The sequence below is a fragment of the Centrocercus urophasianus genome, unplaced genomic scaffold (assembly GCF_019232065.1).
Source record: "Centrocercus urophasianus isolate 14NV4802_14NV808 unplaced genomic scaffold, USGS_Curo_1.0 seq_73, whole genome shotgun sequence".
In the NCBI taxonomy this organism is placed as follows: Eukaryota; Metazoa; Chordata; class Aves; order Galliformes; family Phasianidae; genus Centrocercus; species Centrocercus urophasianus.
In genome coordinates, this window is record NW_024885344.1 from 12,756,309 (window position 1) to 12,784,177 (window position 27,869).

At 40.0% G+C, this 27,869-nt stretch overlaps 1 protein-coding gene across 3 annotated transcripts in view; it reads right to left on the bottom strand.

Moving 5' to 3' along the window:
* The window catches only part of RERG (RAS like estrogen regulated growth inhibitor), a 106,910-nt gene that overhangs the window by 17,585 nt on the left and 61,456 nt on the right, over nucleotides 1–27,869 (bottom strand). For all 3 annotated transcript variants that reach the window (XM_042838061.1, XM_042838062.1, XM_042838059.1), the window contains exon 3: nucleotides 4,872–4,928. In XM_042838061.1, coding sequence (XP_042693995.1) covers nucleotides 4,872–4,928 — 57 coding nt within the window. The remainder of the gene's footprint in view (nucleotides 1–4,871; nucleotides 4,929–27,869) is intronic.

Genomic DNA, 27,869 nt, shown 5'->3' on the forward strand with positions numbered 1-27,869 from the left:
TATGTTAGAGAAGCACATGGGTTTTCAGTGAAATACTGCAAAACTGGATTTTAAAAGCACTCATTTAGGCATAACTGATGAATTTTATTTTTTCATCATTTGAACAAGCAGATTTTCCCTGCCTGTCATAGCTGATACAGGCAGGTCATTTGCTGCTGCTCATTAAGTACTTTTCAAGCATGAGTGTTGTCCGTGATGACTCTTTGAGATTCTTCCTCCTTTTCTGGCCTCCAGGAAAAAATGAATTGGTTTGTTTCCCTTCTGATTTTAAAACTGGGGATGCTGAACCAATTAAATATCACAAACTACAGTATCTCTCCATCTTTGAGGGCAGGTGAATCACAGAATCATAGAATGGTTTGGGTTAGAAGGGACTGTTAAGATCATCCAGTTCCAACCCCCTTGCTATAAGCAGGGACACCTCCCACCACAACAGCTTGTTCAAAGCTCCATCCAGCCTGGCCTTGAATGTTTCTAGGGAGGGGGCATCCACAATATCTCTGGGTGACTGCTCTTATCACCCTCACAGTAAAGAACTTCTTCTTAATGTCTAGTCTAACTCTACCCTCTTCCAATTTAAAACCATTTCCCCTTGTCCTGTTGCTACATTCCTGTAGGCCCCCTTCAGGAATTGGAATGCCAATATAAGGTCCTCTTTGAGCCTACTCTTCTTCAGGTTGAAGAGCCTCTGCTCTCTCAGTCTATCCCTGTAGAGGAGATGCTCCAGCTCTCTGATCATCATCATGGCCCTCCTCTGGACCCACTCCAACAACTTGATGTCCTTGTATTGGAGGTCCCAGAACTGGACACAGTGCTCCAGGTGGAGTCTCACAAGAGCAGAGTAGAGGGGCACAATCACCTCCCTTGACCTGATGGTCACATTTCTCTTGATTCAACCCAGGATACAGTTGGCCTTTTGGGCTGCAAGAGCACACTGTCGGCTCATGTTGAATCTCTCATCAACCAACACTCTCAAATCTTTCTCCTCTGGGCTGCTCTCAAACTATTGAGAGCATATCACAAATCCAGACTGTATTTGTGCTTGGGATTGCCCCTAGGAGGCACACTAATTCTGGGCAATGCCAATAGTTCATGGAGGAAACTGTTGAGATCTGTACTCTTACTCCTAATTACTGGTGCTGAGAAGAACAGCTATTCACAACATGCTTTACAACGGACATGAAGTCCAGGATGACTGAGATCCATAGGAGTCCTGAATTCAGCCCAAGATATTACCCACAGAAGGTAGCAAGCAATATGAAGGCCTTCATACCTCCACCTTGATACATTTCCCCATAGAATATGTCTATCCATGAGAAGAGGCCATCTGGCACATGCTATGCATTTATGCACATCTGTTTTTGTGGCAAGTGGCAGCAATGGTTGAACCCTAGGAGAACTGTGAGGGTGGCAGCTTGCTGCATGTGGGTTGCTTCTAGCAGCTGAGCCGCCATGTTGGCAGGCCAACTGTCAGTCTGCTGCCACCCGTTGCCTGGCAAGCCCTGCTGAAATGGCACATAGCAATGCTTGTTTTCATATTTCCTTTTTATGAATCTGTCAATAGAGCCAAACTGAAATATAGCGCAGATTTCCAGTCCTGTACTCAATCCATCGCAGAGATGTTGCCTATGTTTGTGAAGTGCTCTTAGGCTGCAGGCTAAATGGTGCTCTAATGAGGCCAAGGTGGTTTTCAGGCTTTTGAACACCACAGTGAATCTGCTTGTTAGCTGGTGAGTTGCACTCTAAATAAAGACACTGAGTGAATTTTAGATGAAATTCATGTGGTGGCCCAATCCCCTTTCTCAGCACATATTTAACTAACTAAAAATGACAAAGTTTAATGCTGAATTCATATACTAAATATTTTAGAAAACAACTGCACGTGTGTTTTTAAAAATGTGCAGTTCCAGCCTATTTCTTCACAGGGCTCTTTCTTGGGACCTTCATATTCTGTTGCATGCAAAGGATACTAGCATAATTTATGACAAAGAAATATTGAAGGAGGAAACTCATTCACCTTGATAATGCCAAGTAACCACACAGTTTGAGTGACTAGGCACCTTTTCAAAAAACAATCAAATACATTTAAAAAAAAAGCAAACAAAAAAACATTCCGTGATGGTGACAGTGACTTTCACGTTAAGCAGAAATGACAGAGAAGTCAAGGCTGACAGTTAATGCTCCCCACAAAATGACCTTCGCTGCAATTCTTACCCCTTGGCTGGGAAGGATAAAATAAAAAGCACAGTGGTATGTACTTTTGGTGAAGATGCAGCTGTCATATCAGTGCCTCCACAGATCCAGTACCACGAACAGAAGGGGCAGAACTGCAAAGTCCTGACTTCCTTGACAGCTCCATGTGCCAAGACTTGCAAGATTCAGTGGTGTTGCTCTTGCCAGAAAATGTTATTTTGTGGTTTTTAATTTGGCTCCTGGAGATACAGCAGCATGTCCAGACAGTGCTAAAAATACTGTCCTTCATTTTCTTCTGGCAGGTTAGAGTAGTAAAAAAATATCTATAATGTATGTTGTTTTTTTTCTTTCTGGTTAAAATGTGCCACCCTTGAATTAAGAGCACAAGAGATTATTCATTTAACCTTGACACTTAGCTTAGGACACTGCTGAATTTCCATCAGGCCTAGTATATCTTGGTGAAAGCTTTCCTAAAAATAGGAATTATCTGTTCTAATGGGGGATTGAGAATTTGACATAAGAAATAAACCATAAAAAATGACACTTTTGTCACAGACCCAGTGATTTTTTTGGCAAAACCTCCTGCTGCTTAGTAGCTGGATGGTTTGCATCTGTTTAAACTGACTATATAGATGTCATTCTTTCCACCCAATTGCCAGTCTATTATTACTAAGAAGAAACAAATCTGATAAAACTTCTCAGTAAGTTCAGTTCAGCAGTATTTACAGGTAACTGGACACTAAGTCGCCCCACGATGACCATGATAAAGCCAGGAATGCATTCTTCAAAGCACTGTTTCTCACAGCTTTTGAAAGTACAATCCTTTTGATTGATCTCTGAAGGCCTGAGTAATGATTAGAATTTCCTGAGATGTGTTTTCTAACGCTTCAGAACCTGCTCGGAATCCTACTGTAATACGTGGTTTGAAAAACAGTACTTCAAAAAAGTTTCTAATGCACATCTTCTGTCAGAGATTTCTATGATTAAGAAACAGCTCCCTGACAATAGTTTATTGGTTTATGCATTTCTGAAGCCTTTTGCTCTGAGCAGGCTAAAGCACTTAGCTTCACAATAGCTGTAATATATAGTCTAAGCTGTCAACCTCTAAACTGGATGAGAATGTAGAATTCAGTCAGTCAAAAGAGATTTAATTTTTATTTTATTGAGACAGGAGTACTGTCTGCATTAGAGCTTTGATGTTTCTAATGGAAGACAATCCTGAGGGGCATGGCTGGATTGCAGTTGTATTAATTTGTAAAAACAGAAACAAACATCAAGGCTCATACACAAAAAAGGACACACAGCCTCCATAATGGGACAAAAAATAATAAATCTTGCAGCATGCTAACTTCTTAGATTGTGTGCTTAAACTGGAAGTCTCAGAAAGAGCTGGGATATTGTAGTATGGAGTGTCCCTACAAGACATTAATGAACTTGTATATAAAGTTTTTTATATCAGTGTATTCTATCGTCAAATTCTGACAGTGAAGTATTAATAATAGAAGTGTGAAATCTAATGAACATTATACTGAACATCCTATTATGCAGGACAGGTGACATACACCAATACATTCATCAGTGAATTATATTAGAAGATGAAAGAATGTATTTGTGTTCAGTTTGTTCTGAGAAATATTTTCTCAACGATGAGAATTCTATTATCTGTCAGTCCTTCATCATCCTTCTTCTTAACAGTCAAAAATGTGCAGTGTGATACTGGAAACTTTCCTTTGTAGAAAGGGTTGCTGGGTTTTGTGTTAAAGTGTATTAAATTTTCATCTTATTTGTTACAAGCTTACATTGTTCTTTATTTCTTTAGTGGGACCTCTTAAAGGAAGATCCCTAAGAAAGAAATAGCTTTTAACTGGACAGTGTTTATTCAAGTCTCCAAAGGAAGGTAAAGGAGATGGCAACTGACTCTAGAAGAAAAGGAAATTGCCTGGCTCGTTACTTCACACCTCATCTCAGAATTCTTGGCCTGGATTTTCTTTGGCACTGAGTGTTCAAACATTCACTAACTTCAGAAATAGTAACAAATCTAATGTTGGCCTATATTTTCAAGAGGCTTCTAATTCAGAAAACTATTTGAGATCTTTTTGAATTAGCTGTGTTAGCTTCTCAACAGTGCCAGACCGAACTCAGCTGAGCAGGAATTGTGGAGGGGACATTTTGATGCTCTTATGACTGGTGTCCTTTATCTGGCCATCACATATAGAAGTGAAATGCAATTGTGCTTGACAGGTGAGAACTACATATGTAGTAGGCAGAGTGTAAATACCTATGCTTGTTTTTCCCTTGAATTTCTGAGATGCATATCCCAGCCTCCCATTCTCCAGCAATTGCTGGCTGTGTTATCCCAAAGCCAAAAACAGATCCCATGCTCAATGCTTTAGTTTTCAGAGTGAAACAATAATCGCCTTCAGTGGCAGAATTCCCACTGACCTCTGTGTGGGCAGAGCTGTGCCTTGTTTTTAATTCTGCTTTTATTTGAGTGCATTATTAGATTTCTGTTCTGCCATCTTAGGTAATATTTGTTCCAGCTTTAAGTGACCATGGAGGACCTTTCTACAGCAAATGATCTTAACCGAGGCTCAAAATTTTGACTCCATGATTATCCATTACTTCAGACATGCTAGTGTATACAACATACTGTGTAGATGGAAGAACATGTAACCTACCTAGAGTCGGGTCATACTCCCAGATAAATCGTTTGGTCAGGAAGCGCACAACGAGAGCTGGAGGAATGAAAAGACATACAAACCATCAGCTTGCCCAGTTAATGAAATTCTATCAACAATTTTTTTCTGTGTGAATGCTTGTGTAGTGGCTCTTCTAAACAGGGGGTGGAATTCAGCTTTGTTAATGGGGACAGTTGAGACCTTTTCACTATCTGTCGCCCACTTCTAACATTCAGAGGAGGGGAACAAAACAGGAAAAAAACAAGTTATAACATTAATGATTTACCCGTGTAACAATGCTGGGAAAAGAATGCCAAGAGGCTTTCAATGGCCTTTAACTTTCTTTCATGTTGTTTTCTTCACACAATAGCTTTACTGTTAAAAAGACAAATCAGAACCTTATTTAGAATGCTTTGAGTTGGATGAGCAGATGACCTTTGGTGGAGGGAACCACATTTCTTTTGCTGCTTTACGGGATAAGAGCTGGCAGTTTTGGAACCAGAATGCTTTTCAGCTTCAAAGCCAGAGGTGTTCATCATCATTTATGTAGGTTGCTCCAAAACTAATGCCTTGTATTTATTTTTATTGAAACTACAACAGATATAAGGAGCACAATAATGCTACTTGATAGAGCAAATTTTCAGCTACAAAACACCATTTGTCATCACAGTCTCTTCCATTAGATATGCCTTTTGCCAGTGATGAACAAAAGCCTGCATGCCACAGTTGTAAAAATCTCCACAACTGTCCAAAACATGCCTTGTCCTTCACACCACCATTGCTGAAATGCACCACCCACCTCCTCACTGTGCTCACATCTGCTGTTTGGTCCTCATAAACATTCAGCAAGTATCAGTGAATGTCAATGGGTGCCATTTTCTCTGCATGGAGGAATTAAATTCTACACCCTTGCTTCATCCTCACTTCCATGTCAGATGACATTCTGTCAGACTGCCTTCCTCACTGCCATTCGGCACACAGCAACAAAATGTAATGAAATATTGTCCACAGGGTTCAATCTCTACTGCCATATCATCAGCATCTGCCTCTAACATCATAAGCCAACACCATAAAATTGGAGGCATTACTTTCAGAGCAGCCCTCATAATTTCTGATAAACTTTCCCTTCAGATGTGAAACTTCAAAAAGTAAACATAATTGGCTAAATTGCTTCCTCTGCAGCTTGACATGCTTTCCTTGCAATAACTTGCCTTCAGTATTTTCCCTACTTACCACTGGCAGTGATCAGCTATATTTACATTCTTGACCAACAAGTGCAATTAATGAATTTGCAGAAATAGAAATAATGTTTTGGATTTTGGAGCATGGGATAATTAGTTTTCAATTTCAGTTTATGGGCTAAGATCTTGCTACTTATATTCTTATATCGATTTTTTTTTTTCTCTCCATCCACTTAAAGACATCCTACAAATGCTTTGCCAAGATTTTGATTATGTTCTAGCTATCAATCTTAAAGCTAAGCACTGCCTTGTAGTTCTAGTGCTGTAATTCTGTGATTCCATAAGCAAAGCATTCACTGCTGTCAAATATTCAAAATTCTCTCTGTGCTTTCAGATTGGAGAAAGAAATATCCCTGCATTAACTGTGATTTTAGTGATTTCAGCTATAGGAGAAGGTTTTCTTGTCAGCCCTACAGCTTTGTTCTATTTCTCCTTCAGCTGCAGACAGACAGCAAAAGGTGACATCTAAGCTGAATTCTGGCTTTTTTCAAAATCAAAGCAATAGGAATCTCTCACACTCCAGACTTCTGTGCCCAGAAGCAGAATCACAGAATTACAGAATCACAGAATTGAAGGGTTGGGAGAGACCTCAAGAGATCAAGTCCAAACCCCTGCTAAAGCATTACCCTACAATAGGTGACAGAGGTAGGCGTCCAGATGAGTCTTGAAGATCTCCATAGAAAGAAACTACACAACCTCTTTGGGCAGCCTGCTTCATTGCTCAGTCAACTTCACCATAAATATGTTTATCCACATGTTAGAATGGAACTTCCTACGTTCAAGTTTTAGGCCATTACTTGTCATACTGCTATACATCACTGTATAAAAAAAGCCTGGCCTCATCCATTTGCCTCCCACCACTCTCTGGATATTTATAAACATTAATGAGATCTTCCCTCAATCTTCCTTTTCCCCAGGCTGAACAGACCCAGCTTACTCAGCCTTTCCTCTGATGGGAGATGCTCCAGGCCCAACACTATAGAAAAAACTTCATTAATTCAGCTTTGGTCACTTCGAACCTATTTTATTTAACAGAGTCAGAACCTTAGTTTTCAGGAAGACTTAAGTATGCTTCACACTTGGAAAGTAATAAGAATGTGATCCTAAGGAAATGAGATCACTAGACAAGATGCAATTTTAAATTGCTGTTATTTTATGATTCTTTTATACCTTAGGAATTTTTTTAAGCCTTTGCAGCAATGCTCTCCTTGGCCCTCTGAGTGAATGTGGCAGTACTAAAAGTACTTTTCAAGTCATACCACTAACATGGATGTCATCATGGAACAAGAATATCTCTGTGTAGCTCATTTTCCATCCATAATGCACAATTTCCCCCATGTTTTACCTCAGCTGGTGAAGTTCAAACATCTTGACGTTTTAAAATTTTGGTCATGACTCTTCTCTAATTGCTAGTAATTGGTTCTTTAATTGCTGTTAAAATAGACGGCATGTTCTATTTTGACTGGGGAAGTAATGCAGGGTAGAAATTCTCCTGACATGCTTTTTGAAGCTCCTTACCATGTTACTTTTCAAGAACAGATTTTAAAAATGCTTCCAGGAGCTTTGCGGCCCACTAAAGTGAAAAGCCTGTATGCTTGAGCACTCAAAAGAAACAGCATTTGCTCTATCCTGCCTCATGCCTGCTGCATACTGTTTTTCAGATGCTGAGAATTCCAAGGTGTTCCTCAACCCTTTCGGAGAAGGTGGTTTGATGCGCATTGTATCATAGCAGCAGAGTGGGTTCTCAAATGGACTCTAAAGGTGGAAAACTATAATTTGTTTTAGTGACAGAATAAGAATTCACAGAATTCACATGAGTATAATCATGTTTTTTCTCGCTTCTCAGCTTATCACTTTGTCATTGTTCTTAATGAGCACCACCCACAGATACATAGATGCTATAAAATGCTGGCAAAGAGAAGAAAACCCCATGGGCTGGCTTTTATGGCAGCACATTGAACTTTTCTACCTTATGACTGAAGAGGGCTTTTGGGATGCTGGCTCACAAGTGTCCAGCAACTCTGCTTGCATTCTGCTTGCTGGGACTGCAGCTGAATTGCTTGGGCATGCTGTGTGTGGTGACAAAGAAGCAGGTAAAGCACAGCCACCTTGTATTTGTAGATGGAAACTGCTGGAGAAAGAGGGTCAAAGAGATGAAGGAGACTGGAAGAAAATCTGTTAAGCTCTCATGTCTGAGAAAGACCATAGATGTGCAGCTCTAGGGGAGGAGGGCTTATTTCAGATATAGCCAAAATGAAGGAGATGAGGCCAGGTGAAAAACAGAAGATAGAAGTGGACCATGACTGCTGAGGTTACCCTAAGAGAACAGGGTTACAGGTGTGTACACTAAATGAAACAGCACTGGCTTCCACACTACTAGACTGAAGTTTAGCAGCTGCGTTTTACAGATGGGAACATGAGATACTCTTGATCCAGTATCTATCCTGTTTCTAAATTATCACAAGATGTTTTGGATGGAAAGCATCTCAACCTTCATCTCGTTAGGGGTGCTCAGCAAATGGGTCTCTGATGTACAGTTGGGTATTACAGCAGTGTCTGACTTTATCTGGTTTGACAGAAGGGAGTCAATGAGAGGAGAGCTGGGAGAGAGAAAGTGCTCGGCCTAGACCAGTTGCTGGCTCATGTTGCCTGCCCTAGAAACGATCTCTCCAGTCCATGAATATTACTGTGGAGCCATTTTGTTTATTGCTGAGCTCAGTTACTGCCAGATTACATCACTTTTATTTTAGTAGAATAACTTCTGCCAGCAGAAGAATCAGAAACAAAGACATTAGAAATTGACTACATTCAGTGTTGTGGTGCTCAGATTTTTGCTGCTGGCAAAAAGGACATTTCAGGCAAAGCAATAAATCTTCCTCATATCCTTAGCAATGCTACAAATAAGAAGTTGGAGTTGCACAGACCTTTGCTAAGGTGAGCAAGAAGCACTTGACCTGTTAGCCATGTTTGCTCTGATGTTTGCTAAAAGTAAGCCAAAAATAGCCCAACACTTTAAAGTAATAATAATCTGCTTACTGGATTTTTATTTTAAATAATGCAGAGATTGAAAATGTATGAAACATTATTTTCCCACTAAACTAGGTGACTAATTCTGGTGTTCATATTATAATCAACATTCCTAGTGTTTGTTGTAGGAAAAGACGAAATGCATTTTGAAGCAGACAAGATTCGAATTGATGCAGTACTGAACAGAAGTGAATTTCATTGTTCTCTGCTGAGAGGAGCCCACACCCTCCCCCAGCACTCACTGCTTGTGAAATGCATGAATTTTCAGGCTGTGAAGGAAAGAATCTCCAACAAACTGCAATTTGGATTCTCGCTGTGTTTTGGAGACATGACCATTACCTAAGGAAATTGATGTAATGGCTCATGTCTCTTTTTGCCTTTCTTTACAACCTCATTTCCAAGTCAGCTGTTTTGTACAGGGTTTAAATTAGGGTAGAACTTGACTTTCATTCAGTCATGTTTAAACCTTCTGCCTTAGAAGTTATTCTTGGAGAAGAAACATGACTATCTGTCAAACACATTTGCACTGTAACTCCAATGAAGACAGTGAAATTATAGCAGGAGTTAACTTGGTTTATAAACTGAGATTGTCAACTACACAATTAATCAGTTTCTTTGGGACTTGTGTGGCTAAGGTCCTTTCCCAACTTTAAAAATCTCAGTCCATATCTTTTTGGAACATTTAAATGTATATACACCATTGAGTTTTGGTTTAGATCTTTGTTTGGATTTAGTAACATAAATGGCTCCGGTAAAATTTACAGTCTGCCTGAATACATATCTTCATGATTCTGTTACTGTTCCAGCTAATACAGACTGAGCTTTTGGGGCAGGAAGGATGGAAGTTGGATTTTATTTGAAAAATGCTTCCTTCTTCCCAAAAGAGACAGAGTTCAAAGTTATTCTAAGAAAAGTAACAGCTCTCTACAGTTAAATAACTGTATGATGATTCTTTTATGCCATGAGAATTTTGAGCTATAAAAATTATCTGAAAGAAGTCCCATTATTTAACATATCAACAAGTCCATTCCTGGTGTTGTGATGACGTGTCATCAGTAAATCATACTTGGCTGGAGAAAGCGGAGTGGCTGAAACTAGTTGTTACAATGATCAAAAGGCACTTTCACATGGCAATTATTTCATTTTTAAAAAATGTGTATTTTGGGGGGGGGCAAATGGGATACGGACTCTCTCCTGGAGGCCCCTCATGATTCTCATGATTCTGAGTTTCAGTGGGCTTTGAGAGCAGCAATGCAGCACACTGGCGTGGGAGTTCTGTGACCAGCTTTGGGAGGTAATGGTTTGTGTTAAAACCTCTACCATGAGACTTCTAATTTGCTTCTGAATGTGCAGGCCTTCCAGTGAGGGGGAAAAATGTGAACTTGTGGTGTGGCACTGCCTTCTGATCCTGGCTGCACCTTGAGTGTAGACATGCAGTCGTGGCTTCTGGCTCTGTGCTCGCGGGCTTGGATTTGACTTAGTTTTGACAATGTCTCAATTAATTTAGCAAGGCCAGGTAAATGGTGAGCTGGACATCAACAGGATTTCTCTGCATTCCCTACTCTCACTGTGATCACTGCTAACACTGAGACCTAATGTGCTTGCATTAAACTAGAAAGAACATTTAATGGAGCAAAATTAGATCAATAGGGGACATGGAAGGAAAAACTGTATCAAGTATAAAAATCATAGAATCACAACAATTGGAAAAGGCCAAAGATAATCTAGTCCAACTGTCTGTTGGTCACTTGCTGACTACCTTGCTGTCTCATACTCTGCACATTTTATGGGTATTTTAATCCACGTCTTAAGCAATGAACTCTTCAAAAAAATCACTGTGTGTTCTTCTATATTTTTTTGTGTGACAGTGTAATGAGGTCCACTGACTAAGGTTAAGTACAGAACAAAAGCTTATATTATTTGTAACAATAAAGACAAACTAGGATTGAACATGTGTGAAAAAAATATGTTACTCTTTCATTTCAAGAGGTTATTTTGCTTGGTGCTATCTAAGGGATTTCCTCAGTCAAAATGGTACAGGCTTCAGTGCTGCGGACCTAATCTGAACAATCCCTGTTTTAAATGCTAATTCAATAACAAGCAATCAAAAAAATTGCCAATTTTGGCAAGTTGTTTGGAAGGACAGTGCCATTTTCCTACTCGCAATCCATAATCAGCTATGTCTTTTAGCTGTCATTCCAAGGATATTTATCCTTTGGATCTGACCAAATAACAAAGTAGTTGATGTTTCATTTTAAAATCTCTGTCCCGTTTCAGTTTATACTGTAAAGTCTTGGGTGGCGCTTATTTTATCAGTAGCAATTTAAATTTCTCTCAAATGCATCTGCATTTCACTGTTGTGGAAAGTACCTGCTTTTAGGAACCTATGAGTGGGAAGCATCTGGAGAAAAGTAACTTGTTTCAAGGAGCTCATCTGAAACTATCAGTCTGTAAGTACTGTTTATTTCATAATCTTCTCTCCACTGTCTGGATAGAGGACTTGAAGGAAGCACCATATCAGATTTTACAAGCATGTCTTAATTGCAGGAATGAAACAAGGAAAAAGAAAGCTGTGCTTTTATCAGAGTGTGCACAGTAGTTTAGTTTTGCTTTTGTTTTTAGTTTTCACTGAGAATGAATGTAGAAGTCATTGAAATGTAATGAAACCAATGCTCACAAGTGCTTACCAAACAGAAAAGCGAGTGGTCGATTTCCTGGATTGTACAAGAGTAATTGCTCTACCCGTGACCACACTTATCTCCAGGACAACTGCTTACAGTTCTCCACTTCCCTTGCTTCATCTCTCTCGGTCAGACCACGTGGGCTGTACCAACTTCCAGATGTCTACTGGCTCCACACACTCAGACATGGGCTCTTAAGGGTTCTCCAGCTCTTGTGCATTTCTAGCCCTGCCCAATCCTGTTCTTGTAGTCTGACACTTTGAACACCCCCTAAATCTGTTGTTGTAGGGCAGTTGGTATCTCCTTTCATGGATGGAGAAGGACTAAGTCTTCACATGAGAGGCAAAGTTTGCCATTGCTGAGACACTGAGCAGAAAGCAATCTCAGCACTGACATATTTGCAAACTGAAAGCCTTCATTATTCAGTACTGAATATGAAAAACGCAGGAGTTGTTCATCAAAATGTTCATTATTAACCATGTCCAAATATTAACATCAGGAAGTGGTTTTTGCCTTGCTCCTGGTGTGGTAATTTCATGATAGAAAGAATTCCATATATTCTTCTGAAATAGCCTACCACAATCTTGCAAAAGACGCAGTGTGATGGTCATTCATCCCATCACCTCTTATCTGGGACGTTTTTATACTAAAGTATTGCCCACTGTCTTTTATACTGGGACTATTTTCAACCGTTACCGCATGTGGCACATAAGCAGGAAGCTTAATTTATCTTGTTATCCCATTCCATAACAAACTGTTCCAATATAGGGTTGTTTATTTTACAGGACTCCCTTCATATAAAACACAAACTGTGAGACTGGCCTCTCTAATGGTTTTGATCATTTTAGAAACATGGTGTGCAATATCCATACCTCCACCATTTCTCCTCTACTGACTTTATTGTATAGCTTGTTATGTCGCCGCTTCATGAAGACTAAACTTTCTGGTGTGCTATTACTAACACATATGGCTTTCCAAAACACAGTTAATGATAACACCTCCAGATGTTTATGTGTACAAGACGGAACGTATTTGTGATCGGACTGTAAAGCAAGTTCTACAAGTGAAATCACACAAATAGCTGTGACTTTCCTAGGTAATTGACATGGGTAAGCTTTGAATTTGTGTGCCCTTTTGAAAGACACTGGACAAAGAATAGGATGAGGTTTTTCTGTACTAGAGTAGCAAGACAGCAAGATTTGCAGGGGTTTCTATTTTTTTCCCCTTAAATTTCTCCCAGTGCTGACTTCAGAAAACATCTCACTCTGTTCTCTGGTCATGTTTCGTCTGTCATCTCTACAACAGAAAAAAAAAAAAAAAAAAAGAAAAAAGGAAAGAAATAACAGGGAATTTTTTAATACTCTAGGTGGCAGAATGGACTTCTGGTTATTGTCAAAACGTTTTTGTATGAATGAATTTTTAATGGAAACTGCACTGTGAGTAGAAAGGCCATTTTTTATTTGTGAAGGAAGAGAGTATTTTAGATTTCACTTTCAAAGGGAATGCCTGAACACCTCACCTTTTTTTTTATTATTCCTGAAAAACCTGCAATTAAAAGCCAGATTAAATAAAGCTCAAAGCTCACTAGCTCCATTTGTTCTTTGACTTCCTGCAGTATTTTGTAATACACTGAAGGGATCTGTTGGACTATATTATATTATTACATACATAGTTTTTATGAAAATAAAGAAGAGGCATCACTTTCAGAATGACCTGTCTGTAACCTTCAGGATAGCATAAAGTACCTTCGTAGAAGTAGCATGCTGTTTCTCTGTCTGTACATATCAGGACAAGCAGTATCTAGAAATGACACAAATTGCACCTTTTCTCCTTTGATCCAGAAACACGGCGATGTAAAGGGACACAGAGCTCTCTATGTCACTTTTGTTAGATGTCACTGTCTCCTTCTGTCTCCTACTGGCCACTGTATGAGCAGAATATCGGTCATCCTTCTCTTGAGTCTGACCGTATTAATTCTCTAGTCACACACTAACTGCATGCATGGTTTATCAGATGTGACTGCAACTCATACCTTCAAAGATCATCTGTCCTGTGCAATTTTCAGCTTTGTCTGACAAAAGAGCTTAGGCAAACACAGGAATACTACTGGTTTGTCAGGACTGGTCAGTAGGATCAGCAATCAACAGATACATGCCTGTAAGGTGCCTGTGTCACACGGGAATGCACATTTAAGGCAACCAAATGCACTGAAAACTGACTCATGTACTTTCAATTTTTTATTTTTTTATTTTTTAATAAGGAAAATGATATAAGCATTGATAAATGTTACATCTTCTTAACATGTCACAGTATTATTTTTCTGTGAACCCAGTGTTTTCAAACCATGCAAGTAGTTGGCTTTGCATTGCAGCTCCCTAGCTACCTGGTGTTTTAAAGGCAGAAGATACAGAATTTACAGCTTTCTTTCTGTTGAGCTCACTGCCAAATACCTGAACCAGACACATGGGGAAGTTCACAGAAGAAAGAAAGGAGAGGCATGTGAGAGCAGACATATCAGAGAGCGACAATAAACTATGGTGGTTTTCAGGCTTCTGTAACCAGTTACTGTCATCATAGTGTATCATATTCAAAATGCCTCAGGCATCTCACTGAAAGCAGTGGCAAATGTCTTAATGGCTGCTCTCACATTTTATGTTCACCTTTTTTTTCCCCCCGTTCTTTTCTCTGCATTGTTAAGACATCTGCTCCTATTACTTGCTTGCCACCTGGAATCTTGCAGTTCTGTTTGTGCCAGCATTTTTTACGGTAAACAACTTCTCCGTTACACGTGGGAGACTAAGAGGCACAGCAGCAGAAGCAGAGAATCTCTAAGAGAAAAGCTATTATTTCCACAGTAGGGTTCACAATACCAGAGAACAAAACCAGTAAGTGATAGGCTGTGTTTAACAGTCAAAATAAAACATAATTTAAATACTATGGACCATATGTTTCTTTGTCACAGTACAAAGAAGAACGTTCCAAAGTGGAGAAGTGATGAGCTGAGGAGGAAAACTCAGACTAAAGCTTTTCTAACATGCTGTAGATAAAGAATCCCAAGAGAGATGAGACTGATAGGCACCAAGTGGTATCTAATAGCATCACAGGCAACATCACCTCTTTTCTTTTGTGGAGAAGGCTGGAAGAGCAGGTGTGGGTGGACAGCAATTTTTCATAAATCACTGGCAACCAAAGCCTGTTTCAGTCTGAAACTTTAAGGGTAATCTGAGTGATCTCACATACTGCTCATCTCATACAACCACCGTCAGCAGGAAGTTTGATGTCTGACTCCAAAGTAACAAGTCCCCATCAGAGCTACAGCATGTTAGGCTGGGTGACAATAAACACTACTAAGTGGTCCAGCCAATATGCTACAGCGTGGTGTGCTTGGTTCCCAGTACTGACAACAGCATTAATGAAGTTAAACTAATCCATTGCTTTGATGAATGACTCTAATCTCCTATCTCTGTCTGCAACTGCAATTTTATAAGTGCTCATTTGGTGCTACAATAATGTAGGGGCTATTATTAACCTTCTGCTTGGAATTTGGACACGTGATCATGAAAGCTGCTCAGATTAAACTTTAAACTCCCAAATTTAAATGGTAAATTTCTGCTTTCATTTTCAATACTTGAGGGCATTCAGCTAATAAACATCATATGACTTCAAACAAAATAAAAAACACAGTAGCAGATAACAGATGTTGTGAAAGCTCTGACTTATCTCAAGCCTCAGCCTTGGAGGTTTAACATAACTTAGTTTATGGTGGTCATCACAGCTGCCAGCAGACCTGGCCCTGCCCCTCCAGAGTGCCACAGATTCAGAGAGTCTTCTGGTCTCAGCTAGATAATTAGCTAAGCTTAGTTAAAATTATATATTAAGAGGAAGTTCTGCTACATTTAACTCACTACAAACAATGAGCTAGTTCCCCCAAAAGCTGTGGTTCTATTTGTTTGAGATTCTTTTGCACATTTTTTATCTGTAGAAATTACACAGATGCAAAGATAAGAAGTTGTATACTCAGGGTTCTTCCAGTCATTATCTCATCCAGTGGTTTACCCAGTTTAAAGTGACCTTAGCAATAGGATTTTCTTCATTCCTTTTAGATGAGGCTGAAAACACCAAGTTCCTGTTTGTTCTAAGGGAAGTTAAAGATCCCATAGCAGTTTTGCAAGAGTGTTATGTCATCTTTTCCTGCTAGCATCTTATCCTCAGTCCTGAGGGTCGGAAGGTATGTGTCATCCAGTGGATTGAAGTGTCAGATGCTCAGAGACCCTTCAGGACTAAGGAAGTTTGTGGTATTGACTTCTATTATTTTCTCAGGCTAATCTGATAATCTGTTCATTGCTGAGTTTTTCTTTCAATGCTTTTCTTAAGAACACTTTCTCAGTTTCACCCCATTGTCATTTCAGAGTGAGCAGAGCGAATATAAATGATTCCACTTTCTCTGCCAGCGGTTGAATAAAGCAATTTAAGTTTATTTTCCCCATTACTGCCCTATAGAGTGCTGTAACCTGACTGCAGCAATCTGCATTTTCTTAGCTCTTGGTGATGACATCATACAAATTGTGAGGAAACACAGCCCTGGGAATCTACAATTTGACAAGCAAGAATACCTCCAATTGCATGTAACAAAGGCTGATACAGAATCTCTGGAGCTGGTCTGAGACGAGGTTTACATTCCTTGCTCCACCATGTTTTTCTCTGGTTTAAAATGGATTAATGGGTGATTACGTATTCAAAGCTGTTAATGTGCCCAGCAGGGCAGAGAGGCCACCAGCAGTCCAATAGTGGTTAGATGGTAGTGGTCTCTAATGGATGCCATTGCATGCTGTTGTCTTCTGTACCCATCCCCAATGAACCTCTTGTCATTCTCCAATCCATAGCTACACGAGTGCACCCACCCAATCCCTGTGGGGATGAGCACCATGTGTAATCAGTTCAATCACCCTCATTAAAAAGGTGCTCTTTCCCCAAGAAATTTTTGTCTTAGCCCCAGTGATCCTGGAAAAAACTTCTGAGTGACTTCTGAGCCAATGTGGCCAAACTAGGAGCAGAAAATGATCTTGATGGAAAGGAGGGACATGCTTGGACTGGCTGTACTGCTGGAGAAGACGTACCCTATACCTGGTGATTTCACTTGTGCTAGGGCATTTCTTAAAATTCCTTTTAATACATCATCTGCTTTTAGCACCTGAGCAGCTTCAGAGACATTTGGTCTTTAGTTTTTCTGCACATTCCTCAATTTCACTGGGAACCTGGATGGAATAGGGTTGCTGTGGGAATAAATAGATTGGCCAACACTGACAAACCAAAAGGGCTTAGGAAATATGAATATTGTTTTTTATCTGGATGCTGAAACAACGCTCGCAGGGATGGAACTTCAAGGAAAGTATTCATTTTATTTTGTTTCTTTGCTAGAAGATGCATTTTCCATTAGCCGTTTACAGACAGCAAAAATATTCTATGACCCTTTGTTCCCTACTACAAGGGTGCACATTTAGTTAGCATTTTCTATTTTCCTCATTCTCCTTGACATATCATTGAATCATAGAATCATTAAAGTTGGAAAAGACCACTAAGATTATCAAGTCCAACTATCAACCCACCACCACGACCACTAAACCACATCCCTGGGAAGGCTGTTCCAATGCCTCACCACTCTTTCCGAGAAGAAATTTTTCCTAATACTCAACCTGAACCTCTCCTGACACAATTTCAGCCCCTCTCGTCCTATCACAGTCACGTGGGAGAAGAGACCAAACCACAGCTATGCACAAGCTGCTTTCAGGCAATTATGGAGAGTGATAAGGTCTCCCACGAGACTCCTCCGGATTGAACTATCCCAGTTTCCTCAGCCAATTTCCATAAGACCTGTGCTCCAGAACCCTCACAGCTTCACTGCCCTTCTCTGGACCTCAATGTCTTGTAGTAAGGGGCTCACTATCCTCCCCAGGAGCTAAAGTTGAGACTTGCAGTCTGACCAACGAGTCTGCTGAATGGAGCAGATGAACTCTGCAACTCCAAAGACTCAGCCAGAGCTGAACTTCCTACTCACTTTCTTTGTGGGACCAAGGGTTATTTTTTAAGTAGTTGAATCCCCTCTTTATTGTTATGTTTTCACACAGAAGAAAAGATACGGTCTTTCAGCTCCGAGGTGCGCTCCGTGGGCTCACTGTTAGATGGTGGAGTACCTGGGAGGGCTATGTCACCTCCTACCAATCCACCTGGGGCTAAGTGATCACACCCTAGTGACATGGAGCCTTCCAGGGGCAACAACATCCACAGTGATCCTGTTCCTACTCCACAACAGCTTCTGCTCCAGGTGGGCCTATCTCCTCTATCTGCTCTACCTGTTGTCCCAGAGGAGGTACACTCAGGGTAGCAACTGCTGCTCTCCATGCTGCTACCAACCTCATAGCTGGAGGAGGAATGTTATTGTTCCTCCTCATTCTCTCAGTCCCTCACATTTTTCATAATTTAGTCCAAAAAAAGCACCATAAGCAGCAAGAAGAGGTAAATAATTTGCTGCTCTAAACAAATGAGCACAGTCTGGTTAGAAGAAGTTACGCGCTCATTTTAATAAGGCAAAGAACAACTTTTAAAGGCATGTCACGCATTGATACAGGAGATAAGAAGGCTGTGACTGTGTTTAGGAAAGCAGAGAAGTGGTGGTAATCATTGTAACTTACAGTTAGATAAGCTACTTTTGCAGAAAGCGTTGGCTGGAAAAGAGAAAAACATTCTTGGAAAGAAGCTGATAATGAAAGGGCAGAAAACTCACATGCCACAGAATTTATTCCTAGAGGATCAGAATAAGGAGGCTGCTTTTGACTGGGCTGTTAAATTGTTCAACAGCTGGGAAGCACTCTGCCGTTGCTCAATGTAACTATATACTTCTGCAATGACTTTTGAACAGAATTCTTCCTTCTTTGAATGGAGCCTGAGGCGCAACCCACTGAAGTCAGCGGCAGCTTTGCCTCGCTCTTTGTAGGCTGGAGCCTGTGCCCCCAGGGAGCTGTTTAGGTGTGATAAGTAATGTTCTCAAATTGATACCAGCAGCAGCCTCACCCTGCAAGAAGGAGAAACCACAGCACATGCAATGGAAAAAAGGAGACAGGCTAAATTCCTGCATTGTAGAGCGGTCTCTTAAAGAGATCTTCTGATCTCTCTAGTATCTTCTGTGTGGGAGTTAATGCAAACATTTCACTAGATACTGATCTTAAGATTGGAGTGCTTGTTTTCCTATTCAGTGCTCTGAAAAGCTTGTCTGCATGGGAAAATCATCTCATGTGTGGAATGAAATACAACTAAAATTCTTCAACAGCTTTTATGTGGATAGGCTTACTCCTGGTCCTTCTCTGGTGAAAGCTGGTAAAACTAAATTGATTTCAAGAATCATTGTGAAAATAATTGTTAGGTCAAATTCCATCTTGATCAGACAGGGAATTCCTCCAAAACTAGCTGGCTACCTTTTTTCCCTGGTATTTATTTGCTCACCTCCTTGGCTTTGGGTCTAGCACAGCTGTCTAGATGGACCCATGGAGAAGAACCGCAGCCCTGCACCAGCTATTGCCAGAGAGGTTAGGCAACGAATGCCAAATATGTTAGCAGCAACTCCCTGAGCAGGGAAGTGCAGAGGATCTCTGGTCTCTTCTCCTTGAGATTCAATAGCAGGATGTGTAGGAATGGCAAAAAGCTGTGCCAGGGGAGGTTTAAAGTGGACATTAAGAGAAATTTACGTACCGTGAGGTTGGTCAAACAGTGGTGCAGGCTTTCTAGAGAGGTGGCTGATGTCCCATGCCTATCAGTGCTCAAGAGACATTTGAACAGTGCCCTCAGTAACATGTGTAAACTTTTGGTTGGCCCTGAAAAGTCACTTCCAAAGGAACTATTCCATAATATTACTAAAATAAGCATGCAGCCTAATAGAAGAGGAAAAGAACATCCCATGGATGTCTATAAACATACAGCTCATGAAATACGGACAATAACTGCTGGCTTAGATTAGGGTCAGCTGTTGCTTTTTTGTGTTCTTGCTCCATCGAACTTGAGCTATCTTCCCATTAGCTGTCAGGAGAGTGCCTAATAGATGGCAGATGGATGTGCTATAAACCACAACAGGCAACTAATTAATTAATTTAAAGGGGTACGGCATGGTTGTGTCCCAAAGGGGTCATGGTAAAAACACTGATTCAGTGTGATCATATGTCTGAGGGAGGGCCTAGACAGTTCAATTTTTATCTATCAAGTACAAGAAGTATGTATAGAAAAACTCATATCATTACAACTATCACACACTGCCCTTATCAGAAGAGATTTCACTAGAACTTTTTAACGAAAACGTTGCCATTTTAGGCTATTGCCCATCTGATCCCCAACTCCTATGCTCCAGAAGGAAACTTGAAATTTCAAGGTAGGTTTCTCTACCCTTCTGCTTGATCACTCCGTTTTTCTTTTCCTGCCCTTTTCAGAAGTAAAAATATTTTTTTTTCCAGTAAAAACATTGTCAGAGAAAAATGTGACAACTTCTCAGGCAGCTATGTTTTGAACTAGTTCTGAAAAATAATTCCAAAGATGCAAACAGTCATAATACTGAGCTAATTCTTAGGATTACCATTGTCAACATGATACATTTTCATGGATCTTGTCTCTTTAGTTTGCAAAATAAAAAATAATGACATAAGATACCTATTTTGAATCCGAGCAGATCATAAATCTATCAACTGATGGATTAGCAAGTGCTACGATGGTATTGCTTGCCATTACGGGCAATTTCATGCAAATTATGTAGCAATGTGCTTACATTCTTTTTACAAACACTTGCCAATCAAACAATTAAATCACTTTCCCTTTTTCAAACATTTAATCTAAAGACTTTTACAGAAAAGAAATCCTCGCGTTACTTGTCCTGTAGAACAAGAAAACTCAGTCTGGTTTTACGCAGCTGATGAGAACATCAGAAAACCACATATCCAGACTAGGGTTAATGAGTAACTGATCCCTTCATAGGGTTGGTGCATGGCTGCACGGCTGATGGCCCATGGGTCTTTTCCACTAAGTCCTTGCAAAATGTTTTTTCCACTATTATATAAGATCATAAAGTTAATTTGTCTCCAAAAGACCAATCTGAGCAATTTCCTATAATAACATTTGGTCTCTGGTTGTCAAAAGTTTGGATGACCCCAACAAAAGATTGGGAAATTTTCAATTGCCTTTGAAGATTTCCCAGTCACTTCAGTGAGATGAGACTATTTTTTTTTTTTCAAAGGCCCAGATCAACATCAGTCTTTGCAGAAGTTCAAATTTACCATATTGTAAGTTTACTTAAGCTCTTTACTTACCATTGTAAGTTTACTTAAGCTCTTGAAATAATAGTGATTTGCATCTGAATTTGATTTTCCAGAAGCACCATTCGTGGCATTTATCTGCATCTTTAGAGACGTGTAAAAAAATTTGGTCCTCAGTCTCTGTTTTTAACTTACACGTTCTGTCATTTTCATTTATTCCAAGAAGAGTTACAATCCCTACAAGCTTTCTAAGTATTAATGCATCTCTGCCAGTTTAGAATTTGCTGTACAGGTTATTTCAGCAATACATACAATTAATCTTATAGTTTCTACTTGGACGTAATTAGAAATTTTCTGCATTAATACGGAACCTAGTGAAAAGTACTACAGCATATAGGACAGCAAAGTCAAGGTGAAAAACCATGGATGTAAATCAGGAGCAAGTATAAAACTGTTGGCAGTCCCAGTATTTCTCTGCAAGTCAAAGTACCTTTTTTAGGTGAGTAATTCTAACAACAGTACTCAAATAGTAGTCAATTCCAAGGGTCAGTGGAATCATTATGAAACTCCAAATGATTTTCTATTAGGTACTTAGGTCCAAACAAAGCAATATCCAAGCTCTTGCACCCAGCTTGCTTAGCAGAAATGAAATGTTTGGCTGCTCTCTTGCACAGTCAGCTAAAAATAAGAAAAACTGGACACTTATGCTAAGATCTGAACTGTGTTAGGGACATGCAGAGTAGCTGGCTTTACTCTTCCAGGACTAATTTCTCCAAGGTCTCCTTCTAGCTGACACAGTAGAGTTTCTTCTATAATCCAATTTAAAAATCTAAAATTATTCTCTGTTCTAGCCATGCTTTTACCTACCAGTTTTGACAAAGTGATTTCATATGGGGAACTCTGGAGCAGTGATGGCAGCAGCGGATCCCATATCTCTGGATATCTTCCTCTACTTTTGCCAGCTGGGTGACTGGCTACTGCCAGCAAATCAACGCAGAAACGGCTAAGCCCAATAATCAGATGAGGCCCTGTGTTTTACCATGCTTTGCATGGTATCTCTGCTTTGCACTCAATCATAACAGCCTGCTGAGCAGACCTGCTGCAGTTTAATTAAAGTGTCTTGGTCCACCTCCTGTTCCTTCTGACATTAGTCAGAAGTGAGCTGTCTGGTGCCTGCATCTACTTGGTTAGTATGAGCTGCTGATGCAGAGCTGGCCAGATTGGTTAATTGCACCCCTGACTTTTAAAGGTCAAGTTTTATGGAGTCTAATAATGCTCCATAGTTTTCCAAAACAAGGTAGATTGGAAAGAAGAATCTGGATTCCTCTGCTGTGATGCTGCATGTTGAGACATGGGACAGCTCAACATCTGCAGCTCCCCAGTGGGGCAGCTGGGAGAATGGGAGCTCCCAAGGGCAGCTGGTGCAGGGTGTGCTCACTGCTGGGGGTATGCACTAAAGAAAAGAGGACAGAGCACTGGAAAAGGTTATCTAAAAGAAAGCTGTAAAACAAGTCGCTACTCAGCTGATTTGCCTTTGTGTAAGGGATTGCATCATGCCCCAGAAATCCTTCATCTTTAGCTTATCCTGATAAGAAAGTTGAATGGTTCCTCAAACAGTATCAGCTAGGACAGAAAAACTGAGAAACTTGAAAAACATCTTGAGTATGATGTTCATGATGTTTCAACAGAAAATGCACTAACCCAGTCTTGTGCCTGAGCCACCTGTCCCTTCTAGGCAGGGAGTGATCTGGAGAAAAGGACCCCTAACTAGGATCTAGCATTTGCATGGTTTTTCAAAGTTAGTAGCTACTGTATCTGAACAGCAAATTATTATCTGTTTAAACCTTTGTAGAAGAGCAACCAACAGCCCTAACTACAAGCACCTCTCTCCTAGCAGAGGGGAGTGATACGAGGGAGCTGCTAGCCTTCCCCCCTCTGCAGGATATCTGGAGGCTGGAAACACCTGGGAAGGAAGGGTGATTGTTAACTAGGGCATTCCTTTCCCCCATCCTTTCTGTCCTTATGCAAGCACCTGAAAAGTGTTAAGGTCGTAAGTCCTAGAAATCCCCAGTCCTCCCACTGTTCCTAATTCATCGTGCCTTAGCCAGGTTGTCTTCACCATACTACCCAAAGAAAAAGGGAAAGTCTGAAGGGGCATCAAAGAGCTTCTGCTCTGCTTTTTACCAAGAAAGATGAGTCAGCCTATTCAATAACAGCTGGGATTTCCTCTTTTCCTTTTGGCAGATTGCCGTGTTTAAAATCTTCCATTTGCCACTTTACAACTGAGTTTATACAAGATGAGTGGGGTAGATATGGGTTTTTTTTTGTGCATGTCTTTCTTTAGTTGACAATTTTCTAATTTTGTTTTTCAAGTAAAACATTGCAAAATGCCTGAACAATTCCTCGTATTTTTTCCATACTTCATTCTTCACCACTCGTTCTCATTGCTTGTCTAAGGGCTTTTTTTTTTTTCCTTTTCTTTTTTCCCCTGGGACTTTTTGAATGGCTTATTTCATTATTTATTGCATGTGCTTATTTTCAACTGATTTGAATGTAGATGGTGTCCAATGGGACATGCAGTTTGGGTAAAGAGATGTTTACAAACTGATACTAAAATACTCTGCTTGTTTAAAAAAAGCAGTAATTGAATAAACACTAGTTATTAGTTGCATATTTGCTTTGCTTTTACTTGTTTTTCACAAACAACAGGGTGTTTGTTCTATAATTAACAGCATTTAGGATGTTCTTTAAAAAGCTCTATATTTTTCTAGAGAAGACAAACCAATGTTTCTGCAAGAATGAGTCTCAGAAAGTAGTCTATGTTTTCATAGTATTGCTGCCTTCCTAATAATTAATCTCCTTTCATATTTATTCATTTATTGGCTGGGTAATGCTCATGAACTGAGTCATTGCTGTCACTGCCCTTTCTTGTTGCTTATTCTCCAGCTCTATCTCCTACTTGTTTTGTTAGATAACACAACCTAATAATAATAAAAGGAAGCTTAGCATAGGTGTATTCATATTTCAGGTACTGAAACAGCTTTTGTGCTTTTACACCAATATGAACTTCCATGCACCAAACTCAAGCCATGTACTGCCATTCGTTACAACTGTACCAAGTTACAACTTACATCCAATATCCAACTCAGGTGGGATATTAGAAAACATTTCTTCTCAGAAAGAGTGGTCGTGCAATGGAACAGGCTGCCAGGGGAGGTGGTGTAGTCACTGTCCCTGGAGGTGTTCAAGAACCGTGTGGATGTGGCACTGAGGGACGTGGGGATGGGCTGGTTGTTGGACTGTATGATCTTAGTGGTCTTTTCCAACTTTAATAATTTTATTAATTCTGTTAACTTATGCCTAGTTTATAATTCAGCGTGGCTTCCAGATCACTTTTAGTGTTACTGCGTCCATATTATCATCCTTAAGTTATCACCTTGATTTTATACAAGCTAGGTTCTGAGTTCTTAGTTCCTGAATATGTATCTAACATCCATTAAAACACTTTAGTCAATCCTGCTAATTTATCATTGTTAAATAGCTGGTAATGTTTCCTGTTTTCAAATCACTGTTTCAAAACTTTGCATTTGTACACAGCTTCTATCCATGTTGTATTTCCAGCTATATAAGCAAGTTAATATATAAATATTTGATATTTGCTCTTAGATAGCTCTGTCTTCACTCGCAGTTTACAAGGGACTTTTTCAATAGAAGTCTTGTTACTGTTCCATGGGAGAAGAGGCCAATCCCCGCCTTGCCAAACCTTTGTTTCAGCTACTGGCTGTTTCCTTGTAAACTGAAATTGCTAAGCACTTCTTTTGAAGTTTGAAACAGTTAACTTACTTCTTCCATTAGATCTTCACGTGCTTCTGTTCTTGTTTGTTTTCAATTTGACCAGAAGAATACTGCACTTTCCTGGCAGATGGTGCTCTTTAGATTCTGTTCTCATTTGTGTGACAAAAAATGCTAACAAAGCATCAAGATTTTTCTGCACAGGCAACCACAGTCCTGAGATATGCTGGCACCAGCAGTCAGCAGAAAATAATGAGCAATGTGTGGGTTCATGAATGGCACCGTCATTACGTAAGCACAGTGGTTTGACAAGCCTTTCCTAGCACTGCAGAAGCTCAAAGCAGGAATTGGTTAGATTAAATGTTCCCTTTACTGGTCATCACATTATTCTCTTAGCATTAGCATTCACCTAAATGAACACTGCAAGGTATATGAGAAGAATGGTATGCCAAAACTTCAGAGGGCAGGTGGGTAAAAAGTAGAAGGTTCATGCCTGTGCCTAGCTAGAAGTTTTAAGTATATCTTTCTATATTTTTCCTTTACTTGAAACTTACCTAGATATACCTTAGAGTTACATTTACATATGTATTTTTTTCTTATCAAATTTGAACTCACACACGTTTGTGTATTTGTATACTAACAACAGCAAAACTACAGTGAACGGGGTAAACTCTTAAGCGGATCAGATGTGACTAAAGCTATGACAGGAGTTTTGAGCATCATTTGTAACTTCACTGTGATCCAGTAAGATCAACTGAATTCTGCTGTCTTACACCAGCTGAACGTTTGGCCAGAAACACATTGCCAGAAATGAAGAACTCATGCTGCTAACATTCTTTAGATAGAACAAGAATTTGGAAGGGGTGGTGGTGGAAGGACTGATGAGGTTTAAAGTGGCTGTTGTCTCAACTCAGAGAAAGGGAAAGACAGTTACCATTCTATGCAAAATGTGTTACCAGATGTCCAGTGTAATTTCTAGACGAGGTGTGTTCAAAGATCTCTCTAGATCTGTATTATTATATTATCCAATCCTTTTAGGAGTCAGGTTAAGAGTAAATACATACCTGATCTTGTAATTCTGGCTTGTTTGGTTTACTTGTCTTCTAGCACCTAAAATTCCCAGTGACTCACCAGTGTAGTCCTCCAGGTTATTTTTTATGCTGTAGACTCTGATCTCTCCTATTAGACACGGATTAGATATTACTGACAGTGTGAGCCTAGCATGTCTATTCAAGATAAAACAGACCTCAGGCTTCTTGACAGTGCTCCTCTAATAGTACGAATCAGGAGTCTTTCATAAAACCCTCCAACATCCTATCACCTATAATTATGGATGTTTACTGAATACTGTAAACCACCTAGAATAAGAAAAGGATACAATGATCTTCTGTGGATGTGCAATAAGGAGGCTAGCAGGCTGCTGTTTGCAGTATTATTTCTTTTTATTTTCCTCTAAATTATATGTACCAGCTATTAATCTTTCCAGAGTGATTTTGTGACACTGAGAAATGAAATAGGAGGCACTGACTAGATCCTTCATAATTTCCCTTCATAATTGCATGCTCTCCCTTCCTCCTCAACTGCACTTAATTTTTATTCCACACTCTGTGGACTCTGGTGTGAACTCTGCTTTTCTGTAGTGTGTTAAAAAATCTGTAGTTAAAAAAATACAGTTTTTCTTTTTTAAAAACTTAAAGCTCAATTATTAGTTACGGTATGGCTGAAGCAGTCAAGCATTCAGTCTTTAGAAACCATTCAGAAATAGTTTCAAGCTAAAAGAGGGGAGATTTAGATTGGATATAACGAAGAAACATTTTACAGTAAGGGTGATGGATGAGGCAGTGGAAGAGGTTGCTCAGAGAGGTGGTGGATGCCCCATCCCTGGAGATACTCGAGGTTAGGCTGGATGAGGCTCTGACCAACTGATCTACCTGTGGATGTCCCCGTTCAGCACAGGGGTGTTGGATCAAATGGCCTTTAAGTGTCTCTTCCTGCTCAAATGATTCTATGATTCTGTGGTTTAGAAATAATGGTAAGGATGAGTTATTGTGCAGTTTAATTTTATTATGGTAGTTCCTATGTAGACCTGTCTAATGCACTCATTTAAAAACATTTTTAACAAACTTAAGGCACAAGTGGATATTCCTCTTCAAATATAGGAAGATTTGAAGAGGGTGAAATCTCTGTCCATCTTTAAAGACCGGATGGTTCTCCTGCTATGGGTTCCAGCTGCCTTTGAAGCACAGGTTCTAGTTAGAAACTGAAGCTGAGAAACCTACTGCACTGCAGGGAATTCATCACAAGGAAAAGCTGCCTTGGTGGCATTAGAGGGAGGAAGACACTGTATCTTCGAGAAGCAGAGCTTCAGGGTTTGCTGGATCCAGATGTCAAGAGAGCGTGTGCAAGTCATTCAGGCTGAGAGATCTTGCTTTTGTAGCCTGGTCCTGAGAGCTAAGCAGTGCAAGGAAGGAGCCTGTGGGGAGGCATCCCAGTCAGAGCTGGAGCCAAGCGTAAGGCAGCTCTGCAGAATTGAAGAAATTGATGGAGCTTGACATTTTAATTGTCTTTGTTTGCAGGGCTAAATTAGGTTATGGAGAACAGTGATCAGTGGCTGTGATTAAAAGTTTGAAATGTGCCATGAATCCTGAGACTACCAGATTGTGACTGCATGCTCTAAGTGCTAGGTTTGAAGTGGCTGTTAGCAAACAGGGGCCAAGAAAACAAGCGAAATTGTCAAAGCCAAATGAAAATGCTTTTCCTCCTGTGCATTGCCCCCTGAAGCGTTACTGTGTTAGAATTTGGTTTCCAAAGTTACCACTAATTTGTGAACTTGCAGGATTTTAATTTTGCTCTAAGTGGAACTGTCAATGTACCTTTAATGCTGGAGTCCCTGGTGCCACTTATGTAATGATATCTCTCTGCTGATTTTGACTTGCACTACAGCAGCAAATAATTTCAGTGGAAATTACA